General features: G+C 44.1%; 1 protein-coding gene across 5 annotated transcripts in view; it reads left to right on the top strand.

The window, feature by feature from the left end:
• STARD13 (StAR related lipid transfer domain containing 13) overlaps positions 1-16,933 on the top strand; it is a 292,836-nt gene that overhangs the window by 139,377 nt on the left and 136,526 nt on the right. The window contains exon 1 of one of the 5 annotated variants that reach the window (XM_082771051.1): positions 6,326-6,544. The exons of the other annotated variants lie outside the window; for them this stretch is intronic. Within the exon in view, the coding sequence (XP_082627177.1) occupies positions 6,421-6,544 (124 nt within the window). The 5' untranslated portion in view covers positions 6,326-6,420. Of the gene's footprint in view, positions 1-6,325; positions 6,545-16,933 lie in introns of those variants that run through there. 5 annotated transcript variants of the gene reach the window in all.

Raw genomic sequence — 16,933 nt, 5'->3', positions numbered from 1 at the left:
AGAAAAAAAAAAAAGAACAAGCTCAAACAAGCTCCCAGGTCTCTGAACCAATATCCAGATACAGTGTGTGCTAAATGGCCACTGACTGATGCAAAGCTGTTTTTCTGCACGTTTCAATTATTTCTACTGTGATGATAATAACAGTTGAAAGTCTGAAAAAAAAATTAAAAATCTTAGTTTAGACAAGGTCCCAATACAATATTAAGGAAGTGAGCACTTTGAGGACAAAGAAAGGTGTAATTTAGAATAATATATTTTTGTCAAGCAATGAAAAGGTGGGGAAAAAAATGCGACACCAGAAGCTAGAATTAGAAGAGCAGGGGCAATATTTGGTGCTGAGACATTTCTTGTTTCAACATAACCGCTCACTTCTTCAGGGGCATTAATCACCTTCAAATGTCAAGCTCTGCTCCAGTAAAAAAATACTGTATCTACATACATAAAATATATGCTGCAATCCCAGTTGCTTCATCATTGAAGAAATGGTAATTTCTCCAGTGACCAGCTTTGCCCAGCCCAGGCTTTCATGTCTGCAACATACTATACTTTAAAGATGTCCACAGAGCATCCTACCAAAGACATTGAAAGTTTATTGGTGCTTGGTTTATTTTGGCCAGTTTTCTCTGTTGAGAGAAAGGCAAGGGCTTCTGTGTCTGCATTTTGGATAAATTTTCAATTTAAGTATAAGCTTTGTTCTCTACTAGAGGTAGGCACTAGAGGTGCTCTTTTGACTTAGTGACCCATTCAGTGACCATCCATGCCACAGATACCTCCCTATCCCCTTTTTCACCCCTCTCACTGACCACAGCATCCTCCTACCTGTCACAAAGGGCCTTCCCCTGGAGTTCACTGTTCTTGTGCAACAACTTCGGCTGAGTTAAGGAGGCATAAAAAGAGCAGGAGAGGGATTATTTGGAAAGAATCTCCAGGAGCTAACTATAGCTAGGATGTGAGATATGGAGAAAAGTCCTAGGTAAGGTTGGCCAGCTGGTGAAAATCCTGCTCCGTGGTAACAACAGACACAGCAGTTGTTTTCCAGAAAATAAACAGAGAACCCTGAAATTTTCTCTAATTTTATTCTTTAAGAAATGAATTTTCTGTCTGGAGGAGTTTTTGGGGTGAAAATTCATGGTTGCCCTAGGAAGAACTTCTACCTCCTGTTTGCCATCTCATCTTTATCCTCACTTACTCTGCCTTGATAGACGTTGTCTGCTCTACCTGAGTGCATCCCAAATGCAAAAACGCTGGCAGCCCTCTGCCATCACCATTCATTGCAGCTCACTCTGCCTTTGTGTTGCATCCAGCGGAGGCTGCTTGGCTGACGACTGAAGGCCCTTCCTCTATCTATCTATCATTCGCTCAATATTAAAAGCTCGATTCCCACAGTCTGTCTGCACGGGATGCCAGCTCTCATTGTCTGCCCATTACATTTTCAAATATGCACTGGCACACTTTCTCTGAAGCTGCCCCTCGTGCTTGGGAGTCGGTCCTCTGAATATATTACGATATCGCATTAACCTCCTGTGAGACCCTCTTGCTAACTTGCTTCGTGTCTGTGCCTCCAAAAATGAATTCTGGCGTGCTAACACCAGCAGTTATAACAGTGGCCAGCATTGTTTTATCGTTCTCTTGTACTCTTCCCTTCCTACACTTCTCTCCACTGGTGTCTTATGCTTAGTTTACAATCTCCTAAGCGCAAAGATTGAATATTTACTCCATCCAATTTCTGGTTCTAGGTGCTTTGGTATTACAATTTCTTATTAATAATATACAACCATTTGTCATGTGAACAGAAAAAAAAAAAAAAAAACAAAACTTAATTCCCCCCTGCCCCCATCTCCTCCATGCTAGTTCCAGCAAGGGAGGTGGAGTGCAGTCAAACAGCAGATACTTTGTTACTGGAGTCTGTATCTGAGCATACTTTGAGCCTTCGCACATCGAATTCTGCAAGAAGTCCTGTTTATTTCAGCATTAATCACTGGGAACAAAAGTGAAAGAATTTGGCCCCAACTAATGCGAGACAGCAGCGCTCTGCTGCTGGCAAAACGTGGAGTGAGCCTTTCCCAGGGCTTCAGGAAGCTGCGAGGGAGAAGGGCGAACAGATAGGTGCCAATCTCTCAATAAGCTGGGCAAGAGTGAAGCAGCTTTACAACTCATCCCTATTAAAGCTACCTTAGAATGATGATCATTTGCATATAGAAATAACCAGCAAGGAGAGCGTGCCAGCGAACAAGCTGGAACATTTTGTCCTCGTTCACAGTGATTCTTGTTTTTCTCTCTCTGAAATATTTGTTTGTTTACTGAGATGTAAAAGAGGACACCTACTCATATGTCCTTGGTACTTTTCACATAACTTCAACCACAGAATCAGTGTGCAATTCACTGCAGTCTGCTGTTAGGAAAACAAGCAGTGGAAAACCTCAGATCTTTTCTTCCCTTCCAGAAGTAACTCAGACTTGCAACATCAGACTCGGGACATTTAGCCCGTGATAGAAAACAAATTCCAGAGTTGTAGGACCCCCAAAGAGATAAAGATCATTGCCAAGGCTATAAATATTACTTGATGTATGTATATCCGGCTGTCTGAGCTGCTATTTGAAGCTACAGAAGTACAACATCATTTGTAGTATAATAAACTTCAAGAAGCTTCATTAATTTACAGTCAGTTCTTGAGGACTTTAACGTATTGTAAAGTTTGGTATTGTGCTGATTAGCATCAGATTGCATCAGGGATCCTGTACCACTAATTGGTTTCGTCCTTGGTTCTGTTATTTCTTTATTAGAGATATAAGTTGAGGAGGTTGTGTCCATCGAAGAGCATGCAGTAACCAAGGTTGTGCTCCTTTCGTGTTTTCCTATGCAAGACATTCCTGGGTTTGTTTTTCGACAAGCAGACCACTCTTCTGACGTGGTTAAACTAACACAAAATGCTGACTCTCCGTAACTAAGGTCTAGAGGAAAAAAAAAAAAAGAAAAAAAAAAAAAAAAAAAGGAAAGAAGTTACACTTTTCTTGTAGGCTTTCAGTGATTTACAAACGGCAAACCAATAGGTTGTCATCTCTGGCTTTCCTTAGGCCTGATTCTGTTCTTACCAAATGCACGGGAGCTTTTGCAGTGACGTTATTAGGACTGGATCAGGCTGCATAATGGAAGCTGTAACAAATTAAAAACACACTGCTAATTAGAGGCCAGATTATTCTGTAGTATCAATTAACTTACCATTTAATTACCATGGTGATTGGGAGGAACTATAAATTGCTAAATATATAATTAGAACATCAGACTTCTGTGCCACAGTGGCATCAGAGCACGGGTGTAATTAGGTTAGATTTTTTCACAACATTGTACATGGTTGCATGATCTCCAGAGACAAATACCACTGTCATTCCTGCCAGTATTCTGTTATCAATGAGAAGAGGCAAATATCATAGTTCAACTTCTTTTAGGGCAGCTGGGAACTTTCTCCTTTTCTCTTCATCATACACATTGTTTTTGTTGCAATTATTTTGAACAGAACCATCTTGGCATAACTAGCATGAAGCAGGAAAACTGCTCTTTTTGTGGAAAATGTTTTCTCCCCTCACACCCACCCTCCCCAAAGGTTATCCATCTTGTTTGGGATATCAGAAACTTCCCAACTGTGGACAAGAGCTCTGATCAGTTGGTTACTTGTGAACTTACCCAGCCGATGAAAATGTGCGGAGGAGGTCCAGAACGTTACCTCTTAGTCACGCTTCCTAACATCCTAAAATGCAGTGAAACATCTTTGACCTGTGAGTGATCCCTAACACATACCTTTCTTCTAGCAGGTTGTGTAGCACAGCTTTTGTTGTAACTGCTGCTATTAGGTGTAATACATCAAAAATACCTGCACTGGTAACTCGACTTCGGAACAGCTGACTGTGATTAGAGACGTATAATGGGAATGGGCCAGTTGTTGCATGAGATATTTTCTCATTACTCAATAGCACTGTTTTCTCAGGGGACAAAAGCACAGTATCTGGTTTTGCTGCTGGATTTAGTTTTCCACAGTAATGGCAAGTACCTGGAATTAGTAAGATTTTTGTCAGTGCCTGCCACAGAGATCAGTCTAGGCTTGCCAGTTCTGTTCTGCTGCTGATTATGAAATAGAGCCATATCGCTGGCATTTATCTTGGTAACCTGCAGTGAGATAACACGGTATTAGCAGTTGCTAGTATCTCATTGCTAATTGGCCATTTTCAGTAAAACTAGATGTCTAGGAACATCTTTGATAAAGGAACATCTTCAAAGTGGTATAGAAGGGAAGAGAATATCTATTACTGTATCACCACTTTCTGGCCATTACAGAAAGGAACTGAAGAAATGAAGACGTATTTTCCAGACAGATTGGACGTGGTGAGAGGGCACCTCCAAGTGTGGCTGCCAGAGGACCACTTTTGGAGGTTACAGTGCTGTCTGGCACGGAGTGTAATCTGTGGGCAATGACACAGCAATATGGACAAAAACCTTTAAAACTGAAGATGTGATTTCCTATCTAGACCGTGTCACAGCTGATATTTATATGGCAGCTGAGCAAGGTATCAGAAATCAGTTGCTTGTCTCTACCTGGTTCCTAGCAGACAGGAGCACACGGCAGTGAACAAGCGCTGAGTGTTACATACCATTAATGCTGTATTGGTAGGGAGCTAAATAAAGTGAAACAGAGGTCAGAAAGCTGATTTACAGGGCGAAAAAGCTGATTGTAGGAACTGTAATCCTCTCTCCTCCCATTAACATTAGCAGGTGTTTGCTCTGGATCATAGGATGTGGAGGTATTTACGTAATTATGCTGTCCTTCTGCCAGATGTTGGGGGCATCTGGCCCTAGAAGAGTTTGTCCAGTCAATTGTAGGATGCTGCAGGTTGAATTGCAGAAGGATGAGTGACATCCAGTATCTTTACAAGTTCTGTAGAAGTACATCGTCACTACCATATTACATAAAGTGCAGTAGCTTAAGAGGAGTCTTAAGCATTTTAAGAACAGAGACAATGAAAAAAAAATCACATCAGAGAATAGGCAAAAGACATCAGTAAAACTGAGTGGTAATATGGAACACAGCTGTGTGTTTGCTTGTAGTTTGTATGGGTATTGCTGACATTACAGCGACAATTTTAATTTAAACAAGATGGGGATATCTGTAATGTTTAACATGATTGCTTCACCAGGGTATTCAGCTGTTTCAGTGCATGGCACTCACTTTAAGGAACATCAGCCTCTTCATTGCACATCACAGACACTCTGCAAAAATAGTAAGTAATAAATAATGGTTTGCAACTGAATGAAATTAAGCCCCTATTGTCCTTCCCTGCTATCAGACTCTCTGCTGCCAGTAATGCTGGGAACCATCCGCTCCATGGGTGGCCAGAATAGGGAAAGGGCAATCATTACAACAATATTTCCCAGATCCCAGAGGAAGGAGAGGCCCCAACTTGGTTTCCTAAATGGGGTAAGGGCGCTGGTGTTGCTCTCTGGCTCATCTAGGGATGGAGGAATCGGAATTCCTTTTTGTCTGCAAATGTGTGCAAGAAGTGACTGCCAGAGTTTAGTTATGAAACCTTTCAGGAGGGCAGGAGCTTGTTAGCGAGGAGATAATGAAGGGGGTATGGGAGGAATGAGGCAGGGGGAGGGAGGCAGAAGATAACTGGGTGGAACGGAAAGTGGGAAAGAAATGGGAGAGACTGCGCTGTGAGGAGAGTGGCTTTGGTGGAAAGCTGATAAACAGAGACCTCAGAAAAACGATTTTATTCTGCTGAAAGTACCGTCGGGGGTGAAGTGGCTATTACTACTTCTAGAGAGAAAGATAACACATTGCGAGCCGGGTTTTCTGTCACCTTGTTGGGGCTGAGTTCCCTCTGCCACCCCAAGAGCAGCAGGCCCGGCCATCGCTGGTGGGCACCAGAGGAGGAGGGCACCCGGGGCTGCGAGCACCAGCCCAGGCTTGGGTGCAGGCTCACGGGGCGGCTGGGACCCCACAGACCCCAACCCAAGACTCCCCAACCCAAGCAGGGTTTAAAATTTAGGCGCAGGACCACCTAAACTTGACACTGGGGCCACCGAGGCTGGGTGGTGCTTGGGGACACGGTGCCTGAGGCGAGCCCGGGGGGGGCGGCCATTTCGCACCAATGGCCGCCCCCTCACGGACCGTGCCGGCGGGCATGGGGCCGGGGGGGGGTCCCTCAAAGGGGGACGGACCCCGGGGGGGGGGCACCTTCCCCGCCCCACAGGGGGAGGCTGGCGGTCGAGCGGCTGCCCCGGGATGGGGGCGGGCGGCGCTCAGGTGCTAAGGGGCGGCGGTGAGGCGGGCTGCGGCGCGGCGGGGCTGCCCCGCGGCCCCATGTGGCCGCCGGCGGCGGCGGCGCTGAGCGGGGCCGCCCGGGGCGGCATGAGGAGGCACCGAGGATGAGCAGCCAGCGCCGGCCGGGCAAGGCGCAGCTCCGGCGGTCGCTGAGCGAGCAGCTGCGGGACTCCACCGCCAAAGCCTGGGACTTGCTGTGGAGGAATGTCAGGGAGCGGCGGCTCGCAGGTCGGTCCCGCCGCGCCGCGGGGCTCGGCGAAAAAGCCGAGGGAAAGGGGAAAGGGGGGAGGCACCTGCCTCGGTGCTCGGGGTTAGGGCAGGGAAATGCAGGGGGTCGGCTGCCCCGCCGCGGGTCGGGCTCACCCCCGTGTGCCGTCGGCTTGCTGAGGCACCGGCAGGTTCAGGTGGGCTCTTCGAGGGGGTAAAAACCCTAAAATCCCCCGGGACAAACGCTGTGCTTCTTTGCAGGCGCTGTCACGGCTCCAGGGCACCTGAGTGCTCTCGAGGCTCGGACTCCTGTCCCCAGGTGGAAAGCAGCGGGACAGAGCAGGTGCTCCGGGAGGTCGAGGCACTCCTAGGGCACTCCTACAGCAGCAGCACCCCCTCATCGTGTGTGTGTGGCTGGTGTATTTGGGTAAAACGCCTCATAAATGCAAAGATGTGGAGGGTGAGCAGCAGGGCGAGGGAGAGTTGCGGTGCTGGGAGGCGATACATCAAGATTTATGAGCAGAGTCGCGTATAATGAAGGGTAATTTGTTAAGGCGGATTCCTCTGCCACAGCCCCCAGCGCTGTTAGGAGCGTGGCGACCTTGCCCAGGGCACCGTGACACGCTGGTGTTGTGTAAGGCGAGGGGAAACAGCGCGAGGTGTGAGTGCCTACAGCACAGGGCTTCGTGTGGACATACAGTTAACATAAGGGGCGTAAATTGTGTAGCAATTTCAGGAAAATGAAGTAGAAGTGGGTATCTTCACTAATGAGTTACCAAACTAATTAATTCTGCGGTGTTACGGTTACCCAAAATATTAATCCGTCTTTGCGTGTGATCTGCTTATCCCTATATTAGAAGCAAATGCCAGCAGACATCCAGCAATGACACTGTTTGGCTATTTTTTAATTTCTTTTCTTTTTTGGTCAAAGACAACTATTGCTTGATTGAGCAAAGGACCTGGGCAGGCTGCCACGAAGCTGTAGCCAACTTCTTAAAGCCACTGTGTATTAAAATTGACGGTGTCAGACGTTTTGGTTAAGGTGGACAGAATACTAACGTCCTGGGTTTATGGGCTGCCGTAATTTAAGTGCTGTTCGTGATACATATGTCCTTTAATTAAATGAATTATGTGACAGCATTACAAAATGTGTACGAATAACATCTGTTGATTCCAAGTATGTTCTGTAATTCGGATGCTTTTGTGTCTCAGGGATTTTTGTCCTTTCTATATTTATTTGTCACGCTGGCTCCTGTAGCTGCAACACATATTGGTATGCCTCTTCTTCCAACTTCCATTAATGGGACGGGAGGGGAATTTAAATCTATACACATCTACGTGTGTTGTCTGGCTTGCTGGTTGCCAGAGCAGCTTCTTCTCCATTGCAATAGATCCAGTCCAGCACAGGTAGGAAGTTGTACAAGTTCTCTCTTTTTTTCCCGAAGTTGACATCTGTGGTCCAGCCCTGACAGTCAGGGCAGCAGTGTAACCAGTGGCTGGTTTTTAAGGATAACCACCAAAACAAAAAGCAGTTTTAACCATCTCAGTGTGCTGTCCTCTACCAACCATCAAGACAAATAAAGGCTTGCAATTAAGTCACTGTTGTGATAACAGCTTTGCCAGCACTTACATAATTACTCTCTTGGTCTACTTTACTGTTCTATTTATTTGTTAAAGTTGTGCCAGTTGCCCAATGTATACCCACAAAGAAAGCATGTACGGACAGCTACTGCTTCTTTCACAAAAATCCTATCTCGGAGGTTGTAAGAGAGCTGGGAGGTCTCCAGTCCTCCCGGTGGGATCAGCACTGGGTGCAGGGCAGGCTGCTCAGGGCTTCCTCCAGTGTTCCTTGGGAGGATCCTCTGCAGGATCTGTGTGCTGAGGGGTGCAATACACAGCTGGGCAGCGGCAGCAAGGAGCTGAGCCTTGGCTGGAAAAAGGAGAGGGCTGAACCTTGGTTCTGCTGCTCTCAGAGAGGCAAACAGCATGGCTGGGGTGCCGTAACAAGTAAGTGGTGTGTAAAAAGACCACTACAAAGTGCTTCTACCCTTCCTCCAACCTCTCATCCTTTACAGCGAGGAGTGAGCAGTCAGGTCCCTGGTATGCTCCTGGCTTGGGACTGTCCCACACTGTCTCATGTTCAGGCTGGAGCTGTGGTTCCCGGCAGCTCCCAGTCACCCTTCCCGATTCACTGACCTGGATTTGTTTATTAAACAGTGGGTGTACCCACCGCTTTGATGCAGATGCCAGCCTTAGGTTTTCTGTGCTTGCCATAATTTTTGCAGAGGTGGTTCAGGTGCTGGTTATATTCCTGCTATGCTTATGTTTTTAGTTAGGATTCTCAAACTCATTCCATCCCTAATACGCTCGTTTTTACGTCAGTTCAAGATTGGGAACATGAATTAAGCTGATAAAAATTGTCTAATGCACTAATTCACAGTTTACTATAATTTTAAAGAAATCTGCCATGAAATAGGTTTTTGTGGCTTTTTTGTTGCTAGCAGAACGGAGCAGCTTAGCTATGATGAAACACATAGTGTCTGCCTATTGATTGGGAAATGAACCAGGATGTAACTCTCTTGTTGGAGTGGGGCCCTATTGGTCTGAAAACTCACATTAAATACCATATTTTAGTGTTAGGGTAATTCTGGACCACTATGCTATTATGGGAATTTGGAACTCGACTTACACGTTTAACAAACCCTTTAACAATAATGACCCCAAGGTGTTCCTGAGATCACTACTGAAATATCAGTCACCTGTTACAATAAAACACAACAAGCCCAGTTATTACATCCATTGTATGTGGATGGTATGTGGAAAAGTACTCTTTCTGTTGATATACGCTGAAAAATCGGAACAAATATAGGGTTTATATCGGAACAAATACAAGGTTTGAAGCTCAGGACTTCACAATCAGGAGATGCCAGAGGTAAGGTTGCCTGTTGCTGCCTTGCTGTCCAGCCTCCTTACAGAGGAGGACTGTATTTAATGGCATGATCACATCCCTTTTTTTCACAGAACTTTCTCCCTCATTCAGTATACAGGGTAACAGTCCCCATTGCGGAGACTGTCAACCTAAAGCCTGCTTCAAATTTAATTTCCTTGCTGAATCTTGCATACTTCATGCCATTAACGTTTTAGCTGTATTCCTAGAAGTTGTAAGGCTATGTTCCCATTTTACAGAGAGGAGCCAGAGACAAGATGAGACTAAACTCACCAGTATCAAAACCTGAGTATTAGAACTTGAGTTTTTAGTATTTTTTTTCTGTTACAAATACTTTAATACTCAATGGCTCCCAGTGACTCCTATTGCACAATAATCATGCAAATCAAGTTTCCAGGATCTAATTGTGCAAAACTCATGGCATAAGTCACATTTCCTGCCTGTCTGGACAAATTTTGTATGAAGTGACTTGCTGCAAATCAGACAGACGTGGGCAGATACTCAGGGGCACCATTTACTTGGCGTAGTCTTAGAAACACCATTTTTTCCTGCTTGTTGTCTCCCACCCTTCCCTGCCTGCCTTCCAATAAACAGAGCAGGAGTTCTGCAGCAATTGGCGTAATTAGCTACAGGACTGTGATGAAGGGCTGGATCATTGTCCATCATCAGACAGGGAAGTTTATGTGAAGACACTGCCTGGTGTGATCTTGGGCAAACATCAAAAATGATCAGAGGTCCAAAGATCTTGGACCGCACTCAGTTTGGGGCCCGGCCATTCCCCATGCAAATGGAATTTGGGGAAAGTTTTCCATGGGTCTTCAACGGTTTGCTCAAAATGGCATTTCAAAGTTTGATAAATTGGCCAGGTTTGGGCAGATTTTTCAGAGACTGGTACCAAAATGACTCCTTGAGCCTTCGCTGTGGTGGGTGAAGCACTGGTTAATCAAGTAAGAGGAAAATATATGGAGGGTCAATGGAGCTTGGCCTGAAATTATCTTGGAAGTGGATGACCTGCAGCATCAAAAATTGTAATGGGAGCACGAAGCAGGAACATGACTTAAAGAGAATTTTATCCTAAAGAAGCCAAAAGTAAGGTCTTTAAATGGAAGGGTTTAGAAGACCTACACTGTGGGCATCCTTAATCAGTCAGGAAGATCTTACACGCTGATCTGCAGCTACAGGTATCTCTTCAAATGTGACTGAAATGCATTTATGTCAGAGATGACACTGAACATTAGCTGAAGCGGGATAGGAAATGGAGGATAACTTGTCCAGCTGAAATCATGGGAAGGCATCATGAGGCAGAAAATAGTTACCACATCCACAATTTGGTGGAGACATCAAGGCGATTCCCCCTCTCCTCCGAAGAGTGATCTGTGGTTGGTTTGTGGGTGATTGGGTTTTTATTGGGCGCAAACAGTCAGGTGTGAGTTTGTGATTTTGGGAGTCTCTGCTCCCTGGCATGAGCAGAGCCGTGGGGATGGGGGAAGAGGAAAAAAAAATTAAAAAAAAATGGTGGTCAGAAGCAGAACTAAATGAATTGTAGCACAGATTTTGTTATGCCAGTGTGGAGCCAAAACCTGCCACATTTCTGAAGCATGTGAAAAACCTGGTGTTTGTTGGGGTCAGTTGGGTGTGCACGCTTTTATGTTCCTTTTTAAAGCGATGGCTGTGTTTTCAGAAAGCCAAGCAGAGTCGTTCCCTACCCGTGCACCGGAGAGCACAAGATGCCGATTCTCGCGTATGTTGATAAGACGTGGAAGTGTAAGCTGCCCCCAGCCCTACCCCATCAATGGGAAAAGACCGTCCTTTGTCAAGGAGAAAAGCAATGAAAGCTGTTCTTTATTTGGGACCGAGTGCTTCGGGGAAGAAAAAAAAAAATGACTTAGGAGCGATTCTTTTGGTTTGGCGTGCCAGGAAATTTTCTGTGGTTGTATCAGTCCCGCAGACAAAGCGATAGCCAAACAAGTAGTCGTTAATCTCAGAAATTACGTTAATCGCTGTATCCACGCAGGATTAAAGTTGGGAGGGCTTTCTAGGTGAATTTCTGTGAAATACGTAGATGCCTCTCTGTGCGTGCAGGCAGTGGCCGTGCTCTGTAATTCCCCTGTCCTCCCCGAGGAGCAGGGCCGGGGCTGCGGGCGGGGGCAGAATGCCCCCATTGTGAGCCCTGCCGCCGCCTTCCCATGACCCGCGGGAGCCAGGAGTTAATTCCAGAAATACAATTACAAAAATACCAATAGGCCTGGCGTGCCGAGTGTTTCTCTATCAGCGGGAGGTTGTGCTCCCCACAGCCTCAAAATTCAGAGGGAGATGTAATTTTTTTATCCGTGCTTCTTTGGCTTCGCTGCCGTTCACCACGTGAGACCTGGAGCAACTCTGGAGGAGCTGCAGAGCATCAGAGAACAAGAAAACTAATCTTCTGCTTTTACATCTAATACACAACTCTTGTGTGTGAACGAGTCCTGCTTCCATCAGAGCTATACCACAGATTATGTTCCTAAGGGAAATGCAAATCCAAATTTGATTGCTTAATTTCCTAACATGAAGCCCAAAGCTCTGCAGATAAAATGGCAAAGCAGGGCTGACAAGAGGGATGGCCACCATTTGGATCAGTCAGTTGTGGCTTAGCTAAAGAGGAAAGATACTTGATAAATCTCATTTAGTCTACAGCTTGGGTGTTCACTGGTCTTAATCATACATTAATCTTTAACATATATATTTTTCTAGGAAGTTACGAGGTCAGTCCTGTTTCCACTACAACTTATTTATGTTTGTTTATTTTTGTTACTGACTTTGTATGGCTCCTTAAGCATCCACTTAATACCAGTCATGGCGTACTAAGTTACACATCTTTCAGGTATTTCCTACGAGGTGTGCTCTATTTATCTGTATGACTGTAACTCTAAAGGCCACGTGTCATCTCCCCACTCAAGTGACTTTATTTACAATACTAACTATGCTAGACCATTCATACAGACCGTTTATATCCACAACAAACTGTGAGCTGCTAAGTGAGCACCATATTAATTCACATCAATACAGCCTCCTGGATGGCTGGCCAGCAGGCTCCTGAACATGAGAAGTTCCCGGACTCGGGATGGCCCAGCAGGCTGGACTCTCATCCTGTTGCCTTCCAGTCACATCCCCAGCACGATGGGATCTTCAGTTTCAGGAACCAGCAAAGAGTCACTTCTGCAGTGAGTGTGGTATCATTGCTTTCTGTTTGAGTGAAAAAAACCTGCAACAAGTATTCCTTATTTTAATGTTTTTAAAAGTAGTCGCTCGCAAGGGTTCTGAGAATTTGGATGACTTCATGGTTCAATTTCTGTAATCGTTGCTGACAGTACCAGAATGGCCGTGTTGCAGAGCAGTGGGTTGACGTACATTTGTCTTTCCACATTTGGTATCTCTCATTTATCTTGTGAGACAAATGTGCTGTCTTGCTCTTCCTATTTTCGTTTTTCTTTTTCCTGTCATAGCATGGCCAGTTCCTGCAATGTTACGTGTCGTGATTTCTTTAGAACGTTATCAGCTTGAGTCACAACTCATTGAGAAACCCAACTTTCAAGTGAAAGTATATTTTACTTTCAATAAATGCGAAGTTCATTTAAATATCAAGTTTGAAAGGAAAAGCTTGAAATTCTGAACTTCAAAAAAAAAAAAGAAAACAAGCAAAACATCCTGATGTATTCTGTAGAATGTCACAGTTTTAAGCCAGCCTTGTGATTTTAGAAAGGTGGTACCTGTCTTATAGGTCTTAAAAAATGAGTTTGGGGAATATTATTTTCAATTACTTTCAATTTGGCTGATGGTTTCTTTTGATTATTACAGACTTAAAAGTAAGGCAGTGTAAGAGGCCTCTTGACTGGCATCGAGCATCCACACGAACACCGCATTTCATTGGCTACTCGGCATGTCCTGTTTACAGCTTGAAAATGAAAATATTTTGACAATCACACCATCCTGGTGCAGCACATACTGCAAATAAGCAAATATTAGATATATACAGAAATGAGCACAGTAAGTAACTGCGCTTGGTACAAAAAGGGATCAAGAATGTTTGCAATTAAGTGTAATTGGTTCAAAGAAAAAAACAAACTCCAAAAAATAATTGACTTAATGTAGGTAATAATGTAAATTATTGTTAAATACTCTGCCAGTTGTTCCAGCAGAGGGCAGTAATTTACATACAGTAAGTTCAAGCAGTATGGGTGTGCAATATGCCTGGAAGAACACTTAGGCACAATAACTGGTTTTATTAAGACAAGGCAATGTTCCAGGCTTACTGAATGTCTCAAGTACAGTGTGCCATCCTGGAGGTTTACTTTCTGTGCTTCCGCAGCAGGACTTAATCACGTTTAATTACACCAAGATTTATGCAAGTCATACTCAGCTCACTTGAGTAAATCACCTCCACGTGCCCCAGTGCTACATGCAGAGGGATGCAGCACATGCCCTCAATTTGATGCTACAAAACCCCACGACTTGGGGACTGACACAGCTCTTGCATTGTTTTGGGCACTTGAGGGAAGGAAAACATGCCAAAAAGGATGTTAGGATTGCAGGATAAACACTTAAGGACTAAAAATGTGGATGCAGCCCCTCTTACCTGCAGGGTGTTCATCTGGAGCAGTGTGGACAAAGCAACTCCACATCCTTTGGCCTGGGGTCCTGAGATTACTTACAGATCTAATGTATTTAGCAATGTCAGAGCAGCCCCAAACTCATCAGAGTTAAAATAAATAAATAAATAAATAAATTCAAGATGCTTTCAGCTAGAGCATCAACCAAACCTAAAACATGCTCTGCTGTACAAACTTATCAGGGAGAATTGTAGTTCATCATACAATTTAATCAAGATACCGACTCTCCCCTGCTGATGTTGAACAGTGAGTACCATAGAAGAGTTGTGTTCAGAGATCATTTTACAGCTCCAGCAGCATGCTGTAATACAGTGAAAGGGGAAGCACTGAAACTTAATTTTATTTTTTTTTTAAGCTGCGACAATTTGATTCCTAACCTATTTCAAAGCGAGTACCGTTTAAAATTCCTGCTTAAACTGCAAGTATTTCTCTAGCATTAATGCTCATGCTGTGACTTGAAAGGTAGAATTCAAGCTCTCTAATTGCTTTAATATATTTCAGTGAGTACTTATAGGATCACATTAAATCAGAAAACATGCTAAACTGGTGCAGGGAAAAACATTTTTGAAGGGCAGGATGCTCCTGAACTTCTGACATTTTGGTTGTCTGCACCTTAGGGTGTTAAGGATCAAAACAAGGTGCTTTTCAGGGGTGAAAGTGCTGCTGGTTGGGACCTACCTGACTGCAGGAGGAGGACATGACTTAGAGGCATCCTAAGATTTACCTGTGAAAGTAAGCTTTGATGAACGTGCACAAAAATAAAAAGAGGTTTGTGAATCCTACTCACTTAGAAGGCTGCTGAACTGTGTACAGTGTGTCACCTGCCTTAGTGGCAATCCTGTAAATACTTAAATAATTTGGCCCTGAAGATAAATTCACTGATTGAGAAACAGCTTTCTGAATTCCATCAACACTTGGCTAATTTTCCTTGTTGAAGATCTGAGCTAATGCAGGGGTAATCAGTGTCCTCTGTTGGTAGAGCTGAATGAATGGCATTGGTTGCCCCTGGGAAGGCTGGTTTTGGGGCTGGAGGGACTCATGTCCCAGGCTGTGATGAGACAGAAGGCACTGCCCCTTCACAGGTCATTTAGTACAGTAGCATTTTAAAGGAAACAAAAGCTGGAGTATTGGTTTTGTTACAGAAAGAATTTGAAGGGAAAATACCTTCAGCACAGGAACATAGTTCAAACATACCTTGTATATGTTGGAATCTGAGCTAACAGCAGCTTAAAATGTCTTTGTTTGGGCTTTTTTCACGGCAGTCTTAGAAGAAATTCAGGGTAACTGCTAGCTCCAAGAAGGGGATAGCTTGAGGGAGTGCTGAAAGAGAGGTCAGAACAGTATTGTAGCAGGTGATACCTCTCCGTCAGAATGCTGAAGAATTATATTTAGGGCTGGAGAAGAAGAGATCCTTAAGATTTGGGATTCACCTGCAGTTGGTTCATAGCTTGGAGTTCCCAAAAGTGTTTCACATACATATTTAAGGTTTGGAGAAGTGGGACCTGAACATCTATCCCAACACACTGTTTTTAGGTTATTTTCAATGTAAGCCTCATTCCTCTGGTAAAGACACCTCCTTCTCCCTGCACCGCCCCCACCCATCCTGCTCTGAATGACATGCTATGTAATAGCCTATCCCGAATAATGCTGTAGTAAATTACTTGAGACTGTGAGTCCTTTATGTGTCATTTTACTGTTGAAAGAATATGAGACTGGCATCTCATGGTTTTACTCATTTTAAGTGGTCTCTTTAACATAAGGACAGATTTTATCTAAATAAATCAATTTTACAGGGAGATTTCAGCCACTGGATTTGTAGTAAGAAAGAACTTTTTATTTATGACATTGGAGAGACCACAGCTGGGAATGCACCCCTTAATAGACTCAGACAGATGGATTCTGACAAGTCTGTGAACTATTCACGCTCTTTTCTAGCAAATATTTTGCAGCAATCCCAACTTGCAAATGCTACTTCAGAAACAATTGTGGGGCTCTCTGTCTCAAAGTGCAAAACAAAAGAGCGACAAGTGACTTTAGAATACTGTGGATCGAATACCTATGTGGTATCCTTATGAAATTTAGGAAGGAATGCTTTTAGTGGACGGTAGTTATGCCTCGATGGTAAATGAAAGTATTAGAAGGATTGTATTTTTGTAGATGTAATGACGTTAGGATTTTCAGCAAAGGCTGGCACCACTTTTTTGGTGAAACAAAAGTATTTTCAATTTGTAGAATATTTGTCCATTTGTGTTTTCACTGAAATAGAGTAAATGCACATCTTCAGAATAGCTGCCTCAGTAAAGCAGCAGAAATAGAAGAAAATGATACATCATGGGCAAGTACTAAAGGAGGTGGAAGTTACAAGAAAACTGAAGGGAGGAGTATTTCTGTGCAGTGGTGTTGCTAGCCACTCAGATCACGTCTCTTTGAGTAGGACCAGTGCCTGGCATGCATTATTCCTCTTCAATTTTTAAACTTTAATTTGTAGTTTTAAAATCTTACCGAACACGGCTGTATTTCTCACATCGTAGGAAGGTAAAAATGACAGCTGTTTCTTCTTTTCTACATAATTTATTACTTCATTCACCTTTACCATATCTTCTATTACTTTTCTCAATTGAGATTTTCAAAGCCTCATAATAGCCTTGAGCCCATCAGCTCTCTTTGAACAGACTGGGAAATTGCATAGCCAAACAGACACAGCCAGCTTTCAAAATGTCAGTAATCTTCATTAACATACATAATTGGACGTGGACGTATGTAGCCTGAACCTCTGGACCTGCCACGTGGTGAGGTGGTTGGGGTTTTGCCCAACAT

The sequence above is a fragment of the Aythya marila genome (assembly GCF_965140915.1).
Source record: "Aythya marila genome assembly, chromosome: 1".
In the NCBI taxonomy this organism is placed as follows: domain Eukaryota; kingdom Metazoa; phylum Chordata; class Aves; order Anseriformes; family Anatidae; genus Aythya; species Aythya marila.
The sequence above is the reverse complement of the archived record's forward strand: the minus strand, read 5'-3'. Positions and strand labels throughout refer to the sequence as shown.